Source organism: Numida meleagris, chromosome 9 (genome assembly GCF_002078875.1).
Source record: "Numida meleagris isolate 19003 breed g44 Domestic line chromosome 9, NumMel1.0, whole genome shotgun sequence".
In the NCBI taxonomy this organism is placed as follows: Eukaryota; Metazoa; Chordata; class Aves; order Galliformes; family Numididae; genus Numida; species Numida meleagris.
This window is the reverse complement of record NC_034417.1, coordinates 7,692,296-7,714,322: the sequence shown is the minus strand read 5'-3', so window position 1 is coordinate 7,714,322 and position 22,027 is coordinate 7,692,296. Positions and strand designations below refer to the sequence as shown.

The 22,027-nt window shown below is 34.5% G+C and overlaps 1 protein-coding gene across 2 annotated transcripts in view; it reads left to right on the top strand.

The window, feature by feature from the left end:
- Positions 1 to 22,027, top strand: part of UNC13C (unc-13 homolog C) — a 128,189-nt gene that overhangs the window by 23,359 nt on the left and 82,803 nt on the right. Inside the window, exons 4-7 of one of the 2 annotated variants that reach the window (XM_021407206.1) lie at positions 4,396 to 4,474; positions 6,253 to 6,258; positions 10,514 to 10,585; positions 16,881 to 17,100. In XM_021407206.1, coding sequence (XP_021262881.1) covers positions 4,396 to 4,474; positions 6,253 to 6,258; positions 10,514 to 10,585; positions 16,881 to 17,100 — 377 coding nt within the window. The remainder of the gene's footprint in view (positions 1 to 4,395; positions 4,475 to 6,252; positions 6,259 to 10,513; positions 10,586 to 16,880; positions 17,101 to 22,027) is intronic. The other variant, XM_021407207.1, reaches the window with a different exon arrangement.

The following is a 22,027-nucleotide window of genomic DNA, read 5'->3' as shown; positions in this document are numbered from 1 at the left end:
CTCCCTCCAACTTATAAATTCTCATAAGCTTTATGTAAATCGTTTTTGTTAGTCTCTTTTCATTATGATCTTGACAGTACTAATGAAATAAATTAGACTTCAGGGGTAGCAGAAGAAATTCAGAATGAGACCTTCATTCTGTGATGCTGCAACAGTTCTGCTAAGAGAGCATTAATTTTGAGAAGGATGTTACAGACTTTTCTTTCCTGCAAATATTGAGACCGGGTCTTTCTTCTGGACAATATTTGCAGCACTGTGAACACTCTGCCTTCGTTGGTATTACCACAGGTTAGCTCTGGCGTAAAGATCAAGAATTTCAGTAAATGCATTTTTAATAGATACATTTTCCGTTTTGCTGGTGTTTCTTACTAAACAGATTTTATTATTGTGGGAGTTAGGAAATAATTATCGTTGGTTGGGTTTTGTTGTTTGTATGTTTGTTGGCTTTTTGGTTTAGGTTTTGCATTGGCTTGAGGTTTTTTGGTGGGTATTTTTTCTTTTTGTTTTTTTTTCCCCATAGTGCAGAGAAAGGAAAGGAAAAAATTTACAGTTTGAAGTCTTGTTACTTTGAGGCTGCACTGCCCAAAGTCTGGCAGCCTCAGCTCACTGTTGTGTGACTAGAAGCATAACAGGAGGAAATAACGTTGGAACTACTTTACAAGCAACTTTAGTTTATTCAAGAGTTGAACTGTCCAAAGAAACTGGTTGAAGTCACGTGTAGAGGTGGTTCTAAGGGACATGGTTTAGTGGGCAGTTATTGGTGGTATGTGGGTAGCTGTGTTAGGTGATCTTAGAGATCTTTTCCAATCTTAATGTTTCTACAATTTAAAAGGCCTGGAAATGCGTGCAGCAGTTTCTGTTTACCATCAGTTCATTTCAGAAACTCACAATGTATAGAAAGTGAGAACTCTTTGTAAAAGTGATCTATAGCCTAGAATAAAATCAACCTCAGTGTCTGTGGGTTTTTCGTTGCCTTCTTATGCCTTGATGTCTTTTATTAAGGCCAACATCTCAGAACTAGTTAAATAATATAAATGGAGTTCAGAGATAGTGTTTTCAGCATAAAACAACTTTGAAATGTGTTTTTCTTTATGTTGTTTTTGTTGTTGTTTTGCTGTTTTTTTTGTTGTTTTTTCTTAATGAAGCAACAGTGAGTAGTTGTGTAGCCAGAATTTGCAAGGGAAATATGTGTACACCAAAATGAAGGAGAATTGGCAAGAATCAAGAGATTACACATACAGAACTACTCCAGAAAACACTGCAGGGAGAAGGAGTAAGATTGAAGAAAACTAGAGGAACTCCTTAAACACTGTGCAATTTCTAGGTAATAATAATTAGAAATATATGAAAAGCAGTAAACAAAGGAAAAAAGAAAAAAAAACCACATTCTGTGGATTGGTTCTGCAAATGCATAGGTGAGAATTCTCTTAATCTTCCACGCAGACTCAGCACCAGTTTGACACATTACCTACAGAGATCTCTCTGAAAGTAATGCCTCCTATTTATTTCCATGGAAACTACAACAGATACAAAGAAAGCAACAACACTATTTGATAGAGAAAATTCTCAGCTACAGAACACTATTTTTTAACAGTCACAGCCATTATCCCATTTGCACAAATGAGTTGATCGGGGCACTCTTAATTTCATGGTGTGACAGACATGCATGGCTGTCAGGAACATGTCTTGCTTTTCACATTGTTGTCACTGCTGCTGAAATGCACTGCACACTGCCTCACTGTGCTCACATCCACTGTTTCATCTCTATAAATGTTCGGCAAGTGTAAGTGAATGTCAGTGGGCCCCAATTTTTTCTGCATGGAGGAATTCAGTTTCACTCCTTTGCTTCATCCACACTTCCACGTTAGACACCATTCTGTCAGGCTGACTGCCCCTCTGCTGTCATCAAAAATGTAACAATTTCTGCAACAAAATGTAATGGAACATTGGTGGGAAGGTTCAACCTCTACTGCCATACCACCAACATCTGCCTCTGATGTCATGGGTCAATGTAAAAAAATAGGAGGCATTACTTTCAGAGCAGCCCTTGTACATCTACTTAATGACATTGTATTTTCTTAAAAATAACTAAAACATATTTGGTACTATAAAGGCACCGTACGTCATATTTTGAACAATAGCTCTTTTTTTTTATATATAGTTTTTAATGGGCTACTACCGTTTGTTTTAAACATTGCCCTTGCACTTGCCTTCAGCATAATCTCTACTGGCTAGCTAGTATTTACTTAAAGGTGGTATTTTGTTCCCTCATGGTGTTATACATCTTTGCACTAGCAGACAATAACTTGCATGGTCCTGTATGCTGACAATGTTATTTTTTACTGAATTCTAGGATCATAGATGGAAATCAGAATTACAGGCTGCTCCTCTGGAATTTCTGTCTTAATGATTCTTTTGGGGAAAAGTAAATAGCCATAAAATCCAGTAATCTTCCATGCTCTCTATGACTCCAGAAACTGTTATTTCTTAAGTAAAATTATCAAATATTAAGCCTGTGCCTGGTTCTAACAAATGCTGGTTTCCAAGACAATGAATTTGCACTTATTTTCACCGTCACTGAAATTCCACTCTACCAATTGACTGTTAGATCTTTATAATATATATTGCTGTATCCCAGCTGAATCAAGATATTCAGCTGAATGTCACTTAGAATAGAATTGTTTCATATTATTATCCTTATAGCTTATTAAAGTAAAAAAGTGAGAATTTCTATTTCTGAGAACAATTACTAAACAGAAGGTGAATCAAAATGTCAGTCGAGATGATGTGTGATGTGGTTACAACCTCCCAGTTCTCCCAAAGCTTCTTCTAGACTATTAAATATATCAAGTATACTACAGGGGATATCATACAGAGGCACAGTTTCCAATTACAGAGATTCAAATAGCACAGTAGAGGATCTCTCTTTTTATATGGTATGGAAGGAAAATGCATTTGAGTGAATTCTCATCCACAAAAAATGATACTTGTTTACATAAACACACATACATATCATCTGTCATGTTCTTCACCCAGACAGAGACTACTTACCAGTTACACAACAGAAGGTAATATATCTTTCACTACCAGGATATGTATCTGTACAAAATTGCCAGTCTCCGAGAAAAAATCAGATTTTATTGGAAGATATTATTGTTTTCATCGGAGTTCATTTTAGGTGCTTTGATTATACCTTTCCAGTCCTATGTTTATCTGCAATAAAGAAGAAAGAATAATTTCACTTGAATGAACAGTGTGGACCTGATGAAAGCTGGCAGCATCAGACTAAATGGGGTATTGTTGATGCTGCTGTGACTAAGTGAAAAGGATTTATTCTAATGTTTTAAAGTTATTCACGTGACTTACTTAAACCTCTTTCACAGTCTTATTGAAAGCTTGTATCTCTGGGGAAAAGTTTTCTTCATAACCAAAGTACAGACAGGCATGGTCTAATTTATCATAAAATGTCATGTGACCCCAAGAATAAAGCAGATCCAATTCTTTCCGAAATATTCCACCAGCACAGCATTCTCCTTCCATTGAAAGTGTATTTATGCTTTTCTCTGCTCTTCATCCTCTTGTTCCTTGGGTGATATTTTGAATTTTGGTTCCTTGGGTGATATTTTGAACTTAGGAATTCCCTGGCTTCCAGTTTAGTTTAAATAATAATAATAATAATAAAGAAAAAAAAAATTTTCTTTAAATGAGATGAAGTGAAGAGATTGAGGAGATGAAGTGAAGCCAGTTGATTGCATAGAATGACAGCTTAACTGATGTTATTTGTGTGTGAACCGAATGCATTGTTGTGTTCTGAACAATATCTAAGAGAGGGAAAATGGTTCCGTACTAAAGATTGTGAAGCAATAGCAGAAGTAGAAGGTATTAATCCACTGCAAGGCCATTGGTAGGAAGGCAGTTTGTAATCGTCCATTCCTTACTGCACTGGTGACAAATAATATGACCTTCTAACACCAAAATATGACTAAAAACAACTTCAACCTTCATTCCCTTATTAGGCAAATAGATATATTTTCTAATCACTATGGCTACTTTAAAATAAAAATTAAGTTTCTGTGCTGAACTGTTACAAATACTAACAACAATTTAGAGCAGGACACTTCTGAAAGAACATTCTGAATTCTTTTCTGGTTATAGGATTCTCAACAGGATGAATTGCTAACAATTTTGTCAAATATTTGTTAGTGATGAGGAAATTATTGAAGTCTCTTTTCTAAAGACTGCTTGTTAAACTTTAATCTTCCTAAGAATTAGATTACTTTCTGTAGCTGGAAACTGCTAATTTTAGCTGTACACACAGATACTGTATGCAGTTCTTAAGAATGTAAGAATTTAAGCACCAGATTTTAATATTCATTACCTTTTCATCTTCTACAGATCTGGCCGTGGACTATATGGAATTGACAGCATGCCAGACCTTCGCAGAAAGAAATCTTTTCCCATTGTTCGAGATGTGGTAAGTAACTTCTGATGTCATGAAAGTGTTCATTCTTTTCTTCTCTAGATCTCCATATCTTTCTTTTGTTTACTGCTGTGCATCTCTGTCTACAATTGATTGTTTTATGGGGAAAAAGCATCTTGAGAGAATGGATTGAGACCAGGAAAAGTCAACGTTACAGGTGTTATAATATAATACTTAAGTCTGAATATCTCATTGAATATTCAGATAATACTTGTGGAATCAGGTGCATGTTGTACATGCTTTAAAATAATAAATTAATTTTAATGTTGAACTAGCGTATGTGAAGAAGCTGTTCTTGAGTGCTTGAGCTATTGACAGATTTGATTTATTATGATACTGAAAGAGGAAAAACATTTTTAAAAAGTAACACTGACTTCAATATGGAATGTTCTAAAGACACATTTTCAGTGCAAGATGGGATATGTTATTTTAGCAGTCACTGTAGGCGATAACGGTCTAGGCAAATAGATTTCAGAAAGTGGAAAAGAATGGAAATTACTTTAGGATTTATTCTGACTTCTGTTCTAAACAAGATTAAGTAGTATCTCTCTACACTGAAGAATTTTAAGTGCCATTCGTATTTTTCTTTTTGTTGTTCTATAGTATAGAATTCATAATTCAGTAAAATACATATTTAGTCTTTCTGGTGGCCGTGAGCCCTCAAAACAGTTTCTCATGGTAGAGAAATGAAGGAGAGTCAACCCAAGTAAATTGTAAATATGGTTGTCTTCATCCTTTCCCAAGTTATCGCTTAGTTTTTTCTCAGTCTCTCAGTTAATCTGCTGTGACGTATCATGCAATCTGTATCACAACAAGAAAGCATAGCAACAGTTTTACAGTATAATTATTTCTGAAATCAATGAAAAGTTGAAAATTATGGCATTGTAGAGCCTGTAGTCAGTGAAACCATCTTTATGACTGTAGCTATTCTACTGCAAGTTGTTTTACACAGGTATAATTTACAGCTGCACTGGAATACATTTATGAGTAATATAAAGCACTTTGCTTTATTTTTAATTGTTGGAACTGTTTACGGATAAATTTTTCTCATTATGAGCTAAGGTATCAGAATCTTAACTATCCTTGTCTTTGAAAAACATAATCAAAAACATCAAAATCAAATTAAAAAATTCACAGTGTGTAAAGATGGAATAAAATTTGCATCTGATTATTCTTGTATATTCAAAGGTATTGTTTACTGTTTTGTTGTCCTGTCATTCAAGGATAGTTATTCCTGAAGAAATTCCATTTTATTATTCTGACTGAAAGTAAGATTTGTAAAACTGCAACTTATTCTGGAATTTAATAATTATGAACATATAATTTGTGTCAACAATGTTATCTAACTATATGTTATTTAAAAACAGCAACTTATAGTACATCTCAGTTCTGCTGGTGTAAATCTAAAGTAAGTTTATCAAGTTATGAGAAACTTATTTCAGATCTAGAGTGAAATATTGAAATATTATTTATACTTGAAAATATGTGCACTGCAAGCAACCTCCTTTGAGCTTTGAGATTTCATTAGCTTGATTTGAAAATTACTCATTTAATTTAGTAAATTAATTCTTGAGTCTTTCTAGGATCTGATACACTGTAAATGGACTTTTATATGTTTACTTATATGACTGTTTCAGAAACAGAAATAATACTGCTTGAAATGAGTGCTAGTCTCTTGACAGTAAATGAAATAGATATCATTTGATATCTTATAATAAATCAGACATATTAACATTTTCTGATTTCTTTCCCATTATGTCTGGATTTCTCAGGCTATGGTAAGTGCTTTTATATTGATAAATATTCTAACATTCATAATAGGTCTCAGGAATTTCATGAATGTCGTAGTTTATGCTGGCCATTTATTGCAAAATAGGAAACCTATATTATGACCAAGCATTTAATCCTAAAGGAAATTATGTCTTATGTAAATGTCTTGTCCTCCACATCATATATGCCAAGAATTAGTAGAAAAAGTTCACATTTATCTGTGGATTCCAAATATCCTTTCTGATGATGTAAGAAGATTGTTTAGAACCCAATCATGTCCCTCTGGATCCGAACAACCTTATTGAAAAGCTAGATAACTAGAGGTTAGTAGTGTTCCTTACTTTGAAATACTCTTGTTTCAGTCAACTGGATTATTTGCTCTCTCTTATGAAGGATAAATTTCCCACAACAAAGACTCTTAGGTATTATGGTTTAATATAGTCTGATGACTAATTAACGGCACACGGAAATATTTTCTTTTTTCCATTGACTTTTGTACCTATAAAGGTCCCTCCTTTTTCTCTCATTCTCTTTGCACTTCCTGTTCCTCTGCATAGCTTCCACACAGCATGTTATCTCAATTTTCAAAACAATGTACAATTTCTTAAGATGATATCTTTAACTCCTTTTGTTTCCATAACTACACATTTTGAAAAATCCAGTTTTCATTTAAAATGAACACTAAGAAAGGTTAAGACCTAACATTCTACTGAAGAACCTATTCCAAATGAGATATTGCAGAGTGGAAAATGACTCACACTTAGACTTCTGACTACCTAAAGTCCAGATGTTTCTAGGTTACATTTTACCAAGTTTTAACCTCTTGTAGAATTTTCTGTATTCCTTAAGTATTTATAAAATAATTTTGTGGCATTTCCTTAACACTGTTGATTTACATGTTCTATGAAGTTCTTTTATGCCTAGGAATGATGTGAAAATATTTCTTAAAAATCGTAACAGCAGCAGCCTTACTCGTAGAGATTAAAAGTTCATAGCTAATGATAACCGTGTAGGTGTGATCTTCTGCCCAGTCATGGACAAAGTTAGCAAAGCCTGTACATCTGTCTCACTGTGGTTTAGTCTTTGCTTCTGTCACTGTAAGAGGGTAAGTAGTTTTGAACAGTACCTTGTTTCCCCCACAGAAACACAGGCACCAGTACTGTGTCTGTCTTTCCAAATAATGGAATGTAGATCTTTGAAGAAATACATTACCTCTACTTGCTCAAACACAAACAGTTATGAAATAGTGCAGCTTTTAAATGTTGAAAATGGATTTTTGTCACATTCTCCTCCACTGGATAGCTTTTGCATTACATTAAAAAAAAGCATTATCAAATATTTTGTTGTAAACCTGTTGATTCTTTTTTGGTGCAAATGATCTGTAGATTCTGTTGAAGAAAAAGATTGTGAAGGAAAAGACGATCAGCAAAATTAAACCAATTTTAAAAACAGAGGAATGAGTTTTGCATGGCACAGCCTACATTTGTGAACAATTGAAGAATGTTAGCTTGCCGCCTTCTTCCTCTGTTACTTTAGCTTCTCAAAACACAGCTTTCTTCTATTTTGTCAAGACAGGTGGTTCTTTTTTCACCCACATGATTTTCATTTAACACTTAATTGTAGCTTGAGTCTAATCCTCTTGTGCTTATAGTTACTATTTTCACTGAATTTGCTAGAATGATTTCTAGTTATATTTATTTATTTAATCTGCTAAGGCAAATTTAAAGGTTATCCATGGGATAGCGTAGTTACAAGTTTTTAGGAGGCGTACAATACTTGAGCACAAAGGGGAGCATAAGCTATTTTAAATTCTGTAGCAGGGATTTGTAAGAACATGTGAAAATTAAATAGATGATGTTCTCATTTATAACCACCTTATTGGTTTTAGTTGTTTGGTTGTTGCGTTTTTTCCTTTATAAATTTCTGGCAATATGCTCATGATGAAATAGTACCTATGTAGAGATTTTTTACTCTGTTAAGCTCAAATTATCATATAATGATAGACATGAGATATGGTATCTGAACACCAGTTTGATAGGGTAAGTAACTGTAAACTGCAGGACCAGTGTTATTTCCTGTAAAAGCAGAATAGTGTTTCTCACCCTGCTCTTCTGACGGTCTAGCAATTTGGACCACCTCCCTGGAGGTTTCAAATGACTAGCTACAAGTACCCTTCATCCTTGCTTGTATCTGGTTGAGGGGAAGGCGATAGGGTGAATTTTTTTTTTTTTTTTTTTTTTTTTTTGCTAGGAGCGACAGGCACTGACATGAATTGATCTTTGTACTAAAGATGTCAACTTACCTTTTTTGTCTTTTTTTTTTTTTTTTTTTGCTACCTGTTACGTTATTTCCCATCAATGAATCTGGCAGCATCTTTCCATCCCTCTTTGGAAAATAGTCTCTCCTTGTTTCATTCTACCTTTAAGAAAAGGTGCTCACCTATCTCAGTTTTGTATTTTGAACTGTTGATTTTTTACCAGCTACAGCATTTCAGAACAGAAACATTGTGTGCCTTCTCATGAAGATGTATTTCATTCTGACAGATGCATAAATAGAAACAATCCCTTTTTAATCCGTAATGACTATTAACTTCTCTGGTTTCTCACAAATCCCCTATCTTTTATTATGCCCCAACATTACAGACTTCATTAAGAACAGTCTAGTTATCTGTTTGTATATAGGACACTGTACTGTGGTTTTAGACACGTTTCTGATTAAAGAGTAAAACTGTGAGCTCCATGATTCCAGGCACAGCCTGTGGAGATTGAGACCTCATGGACATGGGGAAGGGTCAAAATTACTTCCCTAATTTGATTTTTCTTACAGGAAAATAGCATGTAATTGTTGCTGTATTGCTGGCTCACATGTATTAATATGCTGATTGCTGAGAACACGATGTAGTATCATTCACTACTCTATATTCAAGATTAATGTTCTTATACCCCTTGTATTACTGCTCTGATATGTAGTCCACATTGCCCTATAACCTAGAATGGCTACCACTGTGTTTTTAGAACTAAAAGGATCATATCTTTTTCTGAGTATAAGGGATATGAATATTAGAGATAAAAACTATAAAAGCAATACGTTTCAGGAAAGTAAATGTGAATGGCTACTTTCCAAGACTTTGAAAAGAAACATATACTTCAAGAGGGACAAGAAGATAGGTGTTTAATATTAATTTTCTTTTTTAACCCAAAATTCTACTGATTATGAAAATTTTCTTTTCCTCTTGATGATCCTGTTTTGCTTGCAATTTATCACTTTGATACGTAGGTACAGTAGAATTTGGTATTGTCACATGAAGCTTGAAAAAGCAAGGCGTGGGTTTTCTCTCCTGTAATCTTTTCAGTCTCACTGGTGCAAACTGATGAGATTTGCCATATGTATAAAAATAAAATCAAGAGATGGCTATGGAGATGCAAGCAGAATTCTTTAGTTCTTAATAATGGACTGGGTAAACTGATAGCAATTTAATGTCATAGATTTGATTAACTCATTAAGAGTTAAAAAAAAAGGGGTTCTTCACATACCGTGTTAACCATAATACATTACAACAAATGCAAACAAGGGTATAATCCTTGTACCGTACATGAACTGGCAGGTGTTCTTATTCTTACAACATCTTGTGATTAAGAGAACAGAGACTGAGCCTTTTTCCTCCTACAATAACCAGAGTTATTTCTTCAGATACCTATTCATAGCACTGAATGAATATTAAGTGCCTTTGAGGAAACAAGTTTCAAGTTTTGTAAAGACTTTTTTTATTTAAGGCAAGTAGAAATTTATACATATATATGCTGACTGAATTATAAAATATTATCTGGACTGACAACCTGAACTGTAAGGTTGTTGCAAAATGATCTCCCATGTTGCTGCAAGCACAGACAGCTTCCAAATTAGGGCAGGATGCCTATCTTTTTACCACATTGATTTGATTGGAAAAGCAGAAAAAGAGCGACAGCCTGTGATTTAAAAAAAAAAAAAAAAAAAAAAAAAAACGGGTCACAAACCCTGTAGAACAGGTTTTATATTAGAAATGGCAGCTCAGTTAGGCATTGCTGAAAGAAACGATGATGGAAAGCATGCTTCCACTGTGTACTGAAAACTCAGAATGTGTGCACTACAAACATTAGCTAAAAGTTTAAGCACTTATGCTTAATTATGATTAGTTTAGCATAATGAAATCTACTTGCCTTTCATTATATTCCAAGATTTATGGTATAGTATAATTTTTAACTGTTTTTCATTTGCTTTGTACAGACACTAGCAGCTCGAAAATCTGGTATTTCTATGGCCATGCTCATCCGGACATCCATAAACAATGAAGAAATGGTAAGTACTTTCAACAGCAGGTTTAATTCATTTAAATAATGGAGGTGTTTTTGTTCAAAGCATCCTAGAAATTATTTCATCCTTAAACAGGGTAGAACTGCATGCATAAGCATTTCTTCTATTGTGCATGAACTTTCAAGGACCTTAGTGGCACAAAGCTACACCAATGGAGTTTCACATTGAACATCAGAAGAAAGTTACTTGCTGTGAAGGTAGTCAAACACCAGAGAAGGTTTTTGAGAGAGGTGGTTGATACACTATGCCTGTCAGTGCTCAAGAGTCATTTGAATAACACTCTCAATAACCTGCTTTAACTTTTAAATAGCCCTAAAGTGGTCAGGAAGTTAGACTAGATGATCTTTGAAGGTTCTTTACAGCTGATCTTTTCTATTCTATTTACTATCTGATCCACTGTAACAGAACTTGACTATCGTCTTCTGCAAGTGTACCCATGTGCTGTGCTATTTGAATTTCCATCTCTCTAACTGCTGTTCAGAACACACCTAGCATTAATTAAAAATTTTGACACCTAAAACTGAAGATAAATGCAAAGAATTGCACAGGAAATTCAGAACATTAAATGGCAAGGCTATAGAATTTAGTGTCTCTAGTTGAAAAGTAATGCGTGAGGAAAGAAATGTCATTAGCTGTTCATTCATATAGTTTGTCTATTACTACTATTAATACCACTAGAAAAATATATCTTGTTGAGGTTAGAGATACTTCTCTGAAAAGATAATTTAGTACCAAAGACAAGTCAAAAAGACAAACAGAATGTCAAGAATTGATAGGAATGAACAGGAAAATCCTGGAATTCATTATGCTGCTTCATGAGCCCATTGCATAGCTCAGAAAACAATGCTAAGAATCACAAAAAGTATAATCAAGGCATAAAAAATGCAGATATAATCAAATGCAAGGAAAGAATAAACAGATGAGGTCTGCTCTACATGGAGAGGAGAAGGCTAAGAAAAGATCTGTACAATTCTGAATGATACAGTGAAAATAGAGATGTAACAGTTATTCACTGTATCTCTTAACATAGAAATTTGTAGGTGTAAAACAGAAAAAGAAAGCTATCCCTAAATAACATGTTACATTTTCATTGCCACAGAACAGGAAGCATAGAAGTATAGAAAAATAGGGGGAAAAAAAAGACTAGAAAAACTTCTGAAATAAAAACATTTCAGGGAGAACGAAATAAGGGGATTTCTGTGTAGCCTTCAGCTAAGAAGTCTGGAAAAACAGTCTATTGATTTTAAAACTTCAGCTCTTTGACCCAGACTTGTTTTTGAATGTCATGATAAACCCTATCCTGCAATCTACCACACAGTGAGGATTGATTTACTTGCATCCATGGCAGTCAGAAATGACTATGCAAAAAACCTTAGTTTCACAAAATAGTTATTTGGGGAAACTTTTAATTTTAGGGTGACCATCCTTTTTACCTGCCTGCTTTTAACATCTAAAGAGATTACACCATCAGTAAGAGTGAGATGATTCTGCAAGGTTTCTGAGCAGATTTTTTTCAGTCCTTATGGATGACTGAGACATTCTTTGCTTTTTGTAAATGTAATTCCTATTTATATCAAATGTGATCCTAGATGAAGAACATCTAACTTCATACAAGAACTTACCAGGATAATCTTGTGAAAAAATCACATTCTCATAGCTTGTAAAACCTGAGTGTTGTTGCTATCCATTTTTTACTTCACTTATGTTTTGCAGAAGAGAATTGTTTTGTACAAAAATGAGACAGGTGATATTTAGTTTGGGAAAATTTTGATTGTGATGCTAGAAAATTTATATGGCTGAGCTCGTTATGCTTAAAAAAAGTCACTAATTTGAAGGAACAAAGGCTGCTTTTGTGTCCCTCAAAATCCTTATGCAAATAGAATCTTCAACAACATACTCTGCACTGAAAAAATGAAGTGCTCAGTTTTTCTTTTATTGTCGTTAAGGTCCATAGAAGAATGGAAAAGCAGACTGAAACCCACGCTGCAAGTGTATGCACATCCATCAGTCCTCTGTGATTTGTTGCGAAACTTTTATGCTTATATGGTAATCATAAAGGAGCAATTTGCTAATGCTCAGGGATGGATTGATGAGAGGAAGCAGCTGTTGTTTGAAATGATTTTTCAGTAGAAACAGTATTAATTTTGTTCTGTAATCTCAAAATAGCAAGAAAGGTTGATAGAACAAACAATTGTGGAATCTTAAGAAGCAATGAAAAGCTAAGGGAAAATTCTAGAGAACAGACTTATGTCAAGGAAACAGCACAAAATAAGCACTTTTTCCATCTATGTTGTAGCTAATATAAAAAAAACACTTGAGTTCAGTGCAAAGACCCTAAATATTCCATATGTTTTAATAAATAATGTCAACTAAGCAAGCAAACAATATCATTCATAAATATTACTATTTTTTTGTGATGATAAGTCTTGGTTCAACTACTGACAGACATGTCTGCCCTCATGCAAAAACTATCACGTTCAGATGCTGGAAGACTGAAAGTGTAAATAATTTATGGAGCTAGTATAAATTGCTAGCAAATGCAGAAAGAGTAATACAGACAGCACTTGTAGATTCAGAGTTAAGATGTACTGTTCAGGAGAGAAAAAAAAGCAGAAAATCTCAGGGGACAGCTCAATGCAAAGATGTTTCCACTGCTTATTGTCAATCAAGAAAAACTAATGTACTATGATCAAGGAGAAACAGAAAGGGGAAAATATGCTGAATTTATTTTTATGCTACTATACTCTTTTAATCTCAGTCTGAGCCAGGCCACATGAAAAACTGTTTTAGAAATAGATACTTCTTAAGAAATCTTTAAACAAAAACATTAGTGGAGAAACAGACCACAGATATAATCTAGAAACATAAATGTTTGTTTAAGGTGGAAAATATGAAAAGTTACCTCAGAGAAGAGGTGAATAAGAGAAATAAGTCTTATGCTAGCCCCCTCTAAACATAATGAAGTGCTCATTCTAGGATAGATATAATGGTACAGGTAAAAGCAACATCAACATTTAAAACAGGTGACAAGTAATGCTTTCTACTCAGTCTGCAAATAGGCAGCAGAACTCAGTGCCCTAAGGCACCATCAAAACAAAGTAGAGCAAGATACCGAAACAAAAAAGAACAGATACTTTCAGGGTTAAAAGAACTCTTCAGATAATGTCCACAAAACCAGATGAAGTAGTATCCACTGTTGGACTTTAAGGAAGAAAACACCCTTTGGGCAAGTTATCCTTCTGATGAAGGCTTTTCTTGTTTTCTTTCTTTTTTTTTTTTCACTTTTCAACTTTTTTCTGGAGGGAATATTAGTGACTCTAATGGAAACAGGTTGTTTGGCTGGTTAAATTCATCATGAAAATGCTTTCAGTAGGAAACTATTTGAACTAATGTTTTTTATTTAAAAAAAAATCCAATGCCACTTACTCCAAACACTAAAACATGAGGATAAGTGCTTTGCCACCCAACACCACTATCCTTCTAATGTAACATATTAGTGAGTGTGTCACTCATGACACAGTGAGTGTGTGTGTTCTCAAGCACTGATCCAAAGACCTTTTAAGCACTGTCCAAGTATTAACCTCAGTGAAACTGAAGCATAGGTTTTCTGTTCAGCATCCATTTAATTACCTTGCTGAGCAGAGAGACTGAGCAACAAGTTTGTGAAAATAATATGTTGGGTGGCATTGGTAAATCATCTGAAGTAAAATACAACTGAAACAAACATCAATTGGAAAGACAAACAGATAAAGAATCCTCCTAAATTTTAACTGTGCTATACGTTGCCATGCTTAGAGTTCAGTGAATGCATATGACAGATACTGTAGATTAGAGTATTAGGAAAGAAAGCCTCTGGACAGTAAAATAAATACAGTTTTCCTTTACAACTGTACTTTGTTTTATTAACAAGACATCAGTTAGAAAGGGAAAGATCATGTTCAGCAGCAAACTCATCTAAAGATTGTGTCTTTCAGCTGAAAACTTCATTTTCCTTCAGCTGTTTATTTCAAGGTCTGTTGAACTGTGCTATTTCATTACCTACTGCCCTTTCAGAAACAGAGGAAGTTGCTGGCAAAATTCCAAAATAATTTATATTTTATGAAAAAATCAGTGAAGTTAATAGGGTGAAAGTGTAAGATTTATACTGATACTACCAGAGTTCAGGAGGGTAGAAGTGATCTACACATAAATCTTCAAAGACCTGATGGCTTCTGGTTTGTAAGAAACACCATTCCTCAGCAAGAGGCATAAATCAACTTTGGGTCATTTTTGAAGTTTTCTTTTTTGGTCTCCATAGCCTCCATGGGAGGCAGGGGGTTGGATATATGTACAAAGGTGAAGTGAGGTGGTTGTGGCTGGCGCAGTCCCTGATAGGATGTTCCAAATTGAACCAAATTTTGCGTACTTTCAGTGGTGTTATTAGATGGCTAATGTTTTAGGAAATGCTGAAGTTAGAATGCAACTTTGGTCATTCCTGCTATAGTATCATCTCTTCCTAGTTTTACAGTGTTCTCAGGTGCTAGGATCAAACATCCATTAAACATCTGATGCCACAGGGTAGAAGTTATTAGTATGTAACTAGCAATTTCAATCAGAAATCTTGCAGCCCAAGCTACTTAACACCATTTGTTACTTCTAGTGGTTGAACCTATGAATTAGTTGATTTATGATTGCAACGTAGTAAAGCTCATTGTTTCATGGCCATGAATGTACGATATTATGCAGATATATTTTTATTTTTATCAGATAAATTATTTTTAGCGCATTATCCCACATTTGTGGGGAGATGTAGCCATATAAACAGAAGAATTAAGTTCAAGAACATGTCAACATGCTGCTAGAGAGAATAATATCCTGTATTTGACATGCACTTCCCACAGCTGAAGAAATGTTAAAATTATGTGTTAACAAGCACTTAACAGAGTATAATCAATTGAAAACAACTGCAGCTACAACCCTTCTTGTAGAAGAAATATATCATTCACAGAATAATTTTTGCACTTCATTGGCTCTAGTTTAAATTCTTTTCTTGTTTCTCTAGCTTCCCACTAAAGCTATTTCTTGTTTCTTAAACTCAGTCTTTTGAATATGTTTTGAACTGGTATTCTAATGTAGCCTTGCTTTTTTATATATATTGTCAGAACTGTAGAAGTGGAGATAAAGCACATTGAGAAACAATACACACTTCAAAATGTTTTTCCCCAGTTTGCTACAGCCATGCAGCCAGCATATAGCTGCCTTGAGTAATATCCACACAAGATGAAGCAATGGTAGAACAGATTTTCTGAAATATCCTGTGCAACCTCTTTTCCTAAAATAGACAATTTATTCATTGATAAGGGAACAGGTCTAGAGTTTCTAATGCATTTGTAGCAGGCACCTGTGCATTTAATGAAAAAAGAACCAGTCATATTTGTGTGTGGAGTCCAATTGCTGCCTACAGACTGCTGAGTTTCTCTCATCTTCAATTAATCAACTGGATTCGAATGGAGGCTCTCTGTGCCTGAAAACAAACCTTGAACAAGTAAATCAGACCACTGTTTCTCAGTGACTTTTTTTTGTGTGTATCAGTTTTCAGCTCATTGAGCACTATGCAGCTGATTTACGTTGTTTGTAATGCTGATCAGCGAATAGCTGATTGTTCTCCAGCTAGAACTGGTCATGGCTGCTAAGCCATAAAAGAAGTCCAAAAACTGGGTGAATATTTTTAAGAGGATGAACCAGTCCAGTTTACTAGGTAAAAAGAGTCTTGGTTCCCAAAAAGGAGGCAGTCAGCATCCTACAATGGGAATACAAAAATAATAATAATAATAATGGAACCATAAAATTAGCCTGCTTTCACTTGATAAAGGTATTGTGAAGACACTATATAATCAAGGCATATTCTGTGCAGTATGTGTAAGTTCCCAAAGGAAGTATTTAAATCTTGATAAATAATGTTAGATAACTAAAAATCATGGAATGTAATGCTACTGAATTTTTGAACTACTGCATCAAAACTTAAAATATTTATAGGTCTGCTAATAAAGTAATTGACTAAATTTTTTTTCCAACTTAACTCTCCCATTTCTGTAATCAGTCAAAATGTAATCTAGGCTTCCTTTGTCTTCAAAGTGCAGGACAATGAGAAAATTAGTATTTCAGAGATAAGTTCATACTTCTGTGTAGATGACATTGTAAATGTAGTAACAGAAACTTAATAACATACAATTTAACTTCAGTTCACTTGCATGAAGCAATACTTCAGCTCAAGACCTGATATATTTTTCTCACTCAACAGAAAATACATGTTTTCAAGAAGACATTGCAGGCTTTGATCTACCCAATATCATCAACTACACCTCATAACTTTGAAGTTTGGACAGCAACAACTCCTACATATTGTTACGAATGTGAAGGTCTACTTTGGGGCATAGCCAGGCAAGGAATGAGATGCACAGAATGTGGTGTTAAATGTCATGAAAAGTGCCAAGACCTCCTAAATGCTGACTGTTTGCAGAGTGAGTATTTTGTGGACAACAAACACTTTGCAGTACTTGACACAGTTATTTTATCTGTATGATCAGATGTTTCTTTATGTGAAGGGCAAAATCATCAGAAACTAGTGAAGGCATGTTGATTTTCAGTGGCTTAGGATCTAGCCAGAAATTGTAAATGTTATTTTTGTCCTTGGAATGAATTGAACACTGCTGGTCAGTTACGAAATTATGTTTTGTAGCATCAGTATATTATCTACTTTGCATTGCAAATGGCAACATCCAGAGGGATTTACTGCATTAAGTTAGTTCCTTGTTTTAACTCAGAATACACGAAATGTCACAGTAAGTACAAAGGAAATACTGGTAATGTTCAGTGTAGTCATAGTAATATGCTTTCAGCAATAAAAACACAAAAATTAGTAGTATATCAGATCTTTTTCTTCAAAATACCAAACCACGTATGTGTAAGGGAAAAACTATCAGGCAGGAATTCTTATGAGACTAGAATTAAGATGAAACAGACCCCTTTAAATCTTTTTCTCCATTCTCTACAGACTGGAAAACTATAAGCAAGTCAACAAGACTTGAGTGTATTACAAATGCTTTTGTATTTCTGTGTTCACATGACCTCTGATTTGGTCATAATTTACTTTCTGTTTTTCAAGGGTACAGGAACTGATTCCAAGAGTTCATGTTGACATACATCTGTGGAGGGACTAAGATCTTATTATCACTCAAAACTAGTAATCCTTCCCTTGGATGTGGTGCAACACTTTCAGATAGTATTTACGTGCTGTTCACACTTCTTCCTGCTCCACCTTTCCCACTGCTGCCAAATTGATAACAGCTGTACTCCTTTTCTAGGTACCACAAACGTAAAGTTGGTATGAGATGCATCCATCCCTATAATAGTTAAAGCTTGGCTAAAAACTTTGTGTAAAATTATCTGGTTTTTTTTTTCATAAATCTCACTTCTTTGAAGTAAACTTCACCCCATTTTTTTTTCCTGACTTGCAAACTATTGCCAGCCCAAAAAGTGTAAGAAGAGCCACATCATCTTTTTAGAACTTTTACAGATATGTTAGGTTGCTAGACAATTGTGGTAATAACAGTCTGGAAGCATCGAACAATTTAGTTTTAAAAGAGTAAACCTCTAGAAGACAAACTACAGACAAAAGATATTTGAGACACCTAAAGGATCCCGGTCTTCACGTTAGTACGCAATAGTTTTTGAGCATACTGTCATTGTGGTTACTTTTAGCACAGTCATCATTTTGGATATCCCATAATCACCAGGACATTTTGGCCCCCAAACTTGTGGAGTTTTTTTTTTTTGTTTGGGGGCTTTTTTAGTCTGGTTGATTGGTTCTTTTTTTTTCTTGTTTATTTGTGTATTGTTTATATGTGTAGTAATTGCTAACATAGGCTATAGGAACAAATTACCATCTCAAGCTCTTTAAGATCAATACCCAGTCTTGTTTTAAATCAGGTTTAAAAAAATCAGTACTATGTTCATTAGAGTTCTCTTCTTCAACAAGATGCTTCTTTCTAACAGTAGGTGCAACATTAAATCAGAATTGATTTTAATCTTGCTCTGTTTCTATCAGTCCCTACGGTGAAAGGGGCTTGTTATCTTATTGTGCAATGTAAGTTATGGAATTGTCTTAATTAATCTGATCAATACTGCACAAAATAAAGATGTTGATAGCTGTCAGCAACAGAGGATATAAAAGCAGTTGCAGTAAATGATTTAGTAGAAATAGAAAGCTATGCTGATATTTTTTACTAGAACTTAAAAGTTGTGTTTTGATGCTTATTCCAATTTTATCTATACTGTCTCTAAAATCAGTAAGATTTTCTATGGGAATATACTGGGGATCACTGGACAGCCCAGTGATCATCTCTTGATGTAAAATTACTAGATAGTTCTTCATCTGGTATCTGGTTTCATGGTAGTATTTAATTTTTGTTGTATTAATTTCTAATTTTTCAGTGACCTTAATCTCCTCATGTCCGAGGCTGAGAATACCTCATTTCTTTAATCTAAAGAAAATATCCTGCATTTGTTTAGTCCTGAGGAGGCAAAGCAGATAGGGAGATGCTGGTATTTTTTTCCCTGGTAACTCATAACAGTACACATGGGAATGTTGCAAAGCTGCAGCAGAGGAGGTTAAGATTCAATATAAGGAAAGAATTATCTACTGGGAAAATGGTAAAACATTGGAACAGGTTTCCTCGTGATGTGGCTGAAGTTCCATACCTGTCAGTGTTCGAGAGGCATTTGGATAATGCCTTGAGTAATACGATTCAACTTTTGATTAGCCCTGAAGTGGTAAGGTAGTTGGACTGTGTGATCTTTGAAGGTTACTTCCAACTGAACTATTCTATTCTATCACTTGAACATTGATCTTTCCATTCAAGTGAATTAGATCAAGAGATTTCCAAGATTTCTTGAGATTTACTGGCTATGGAAAATACTTTGACAGCTTTTTGGCTATTTGATATTGTAAGTATCTGAAATCTCCTATTTTTCAATCCTATGAAATTATGCCATTCTCCTTTACTATATATATCCCTTTTAGCACATCAGAGGAAATTAAAAAAAGACTACTTCAGACACAATGAAAACAATAAGAAAACAAATTATAAGATTGTAGTTCTTTATGATTTTGCTGAGATCTTATGCTGAAAGATAATCTTTTCCAACTCTATAGATGTATTGATAGTTGATACGGTACTCATTGCAAGCTGTGCAAATGTCAACAAAAGCCATCAAAAAAACCAAAATGATGTTTGCTGGAATTGTAGGAAGTGAACTGAGATCCTCCAGATTGAGCAAAGCATTGAAATATTTGAATTCTAAGTGCGGAGCAAGTTATTTAACATATTTTTGTCATAATTTTACTATCCATTTAAAGGGATCTATAATCCTTTGTACCTCTCAGGAGCTGTGTTCAGAATGCTAACTAGATAATGTTTTCACCACCTTTTGGAAAGGTGTTTGCTGATACTAGTGATAATTATGTTGATTATGATGCTCACTGCCATGTGCCCTGAAATAGCATCTAAAAACTTGAGCTAAAATTCAATTCTGCTTTGGACAAATGGCAATATGACATTGATTATAAAGTATTTATTATTCTAATATGTTGCCTTAGATTTCCATCAAGAATTGGAATAGCCAGCTTAGTATGGTGGGGGTTTCAGCTTATGCTTCCATTGTTTGTAATACTATCCTGGCCACATATATCTGAGTTTCTTTCCTCATACCTACTTTAGCAAGATAAGAAGTATGGACACTTTTTTTCAAGAGCACACAAGTTACTTCAGTACAATATGTATTGAAAAGACATTGATCAGAAACACTTAACCTGACAGACAAATGACGCTTTATAAGGAGAACTTTGTTTTGGCTTTAAAGTGCCTCTAAGATGGGTTATAACTTTTAGAGAGAAATCTCTCCAGAAATCTCCTGGGAAGAATAATGAATCAAACCCATAAAAACATGGTCTCCTTGTACAATACAGAAATACTGCTATACAACTGTAAAATCTGAAGTGGTTTTTGAAGTCCCAGGCCAACCAGCAAATTGCTTAGGTATTTTATTTCATTTCCAGAATTATTTTATAGATTAAACCTGACATACCACCATAGGTTAATGTAATCTAAAAGTTATTCTCACTTGGATAATATACTTTGATATATTCTATCATCCTCATATATTTACTGAAATTACCAGTAACAAAAACGTTACTGAGAAGTGGAATCTGTCTGTTCTGTACTTGTGATATATTATTTGGCTGAGTGGTCACTCAAGAAGTGTTTTCCAAAAGACCATGAATTTTAATAGCACACAAGCACAAGTGTTGTGTTGACTGAGTTTTAATATCAAAATTTAGTGCTTGCCATTAAGTTTTATTCCTGTGGTTTTTACATTTGGTAGTACTGTGAAAACAACTTCTGCTGTTCTGTTATACTCCAGACAAGATGTGGATAATTACCAGTATATCAGCACATAAAGAGCAAGTGTTGTTCTTTCTTAAAACTGACCCTACAATACATGTGTTCCATCATACAGTTTCTACGTACGTAACGCAGGCCTTTGCAGCAAAGCAATACATTTCCTTGTTGCAAATATATTGATTTTAGTTAGAAGATTCTCTGCTTTCTTCTGCCCTGGTGTTTTTATCTATTAATACATCTGTATCTTTCTACTTCATACTAGGAAGGAGACTACAAATCTCTCCCTTGAATCCTACCCCTGGCCTGCAGCTGTTAAGAGCAGGGTAATGGAGATTCACCTAATTCTTAGTATGCAAAACTAGACTTCATAAGATTCTCTAAACCCATCTCATTTTTTCCAGAATATCATTTTTTCAATTAGACACAGTATTCCTTCCCTGGATGGTCCCAGTGCTAGAACTCTTGGAAAAGCATTTCCTTTAATCTATTTGGTAGAAACCTGAAGGTCATGTTTACTCTGTGAGAGACTGGGCATGGAAGAATGGCTTCAGTAGCCACCAGAATATTCCACTATTAGCATAGAGCTTTGTGAAACACTCCTTTGCTCACTCATAGTGTTTGATAAAGAAGGGAAATAATGTATTGCACTCTGATCTGGAGTGAGGACGTCAAGTCACTGCTACAGTACTGTTTTGGCAGTTAGGGTAGTCTCAAACTAATCTAAATGCTTAAGTTCAATGGATTTTGAATGCCTTAATTAAAAGGATATACATGATAATTACAATATCTACATATATATATGAACACTGTTCAAGGAAGGAATGAAAAACTTTCTATGAGTGTAGGCAGAGTCAGCAGATGAGATGTATCTGGAAGTGGTCAAAAAAGCATCTGAATCTGCTATGCCTGTTTTCTTTTTCTATTGTTCATTAGATTTCCACTGTTGGAGAGCATAGCTGGAGTCCAGATTAATCTTCTTACTGTC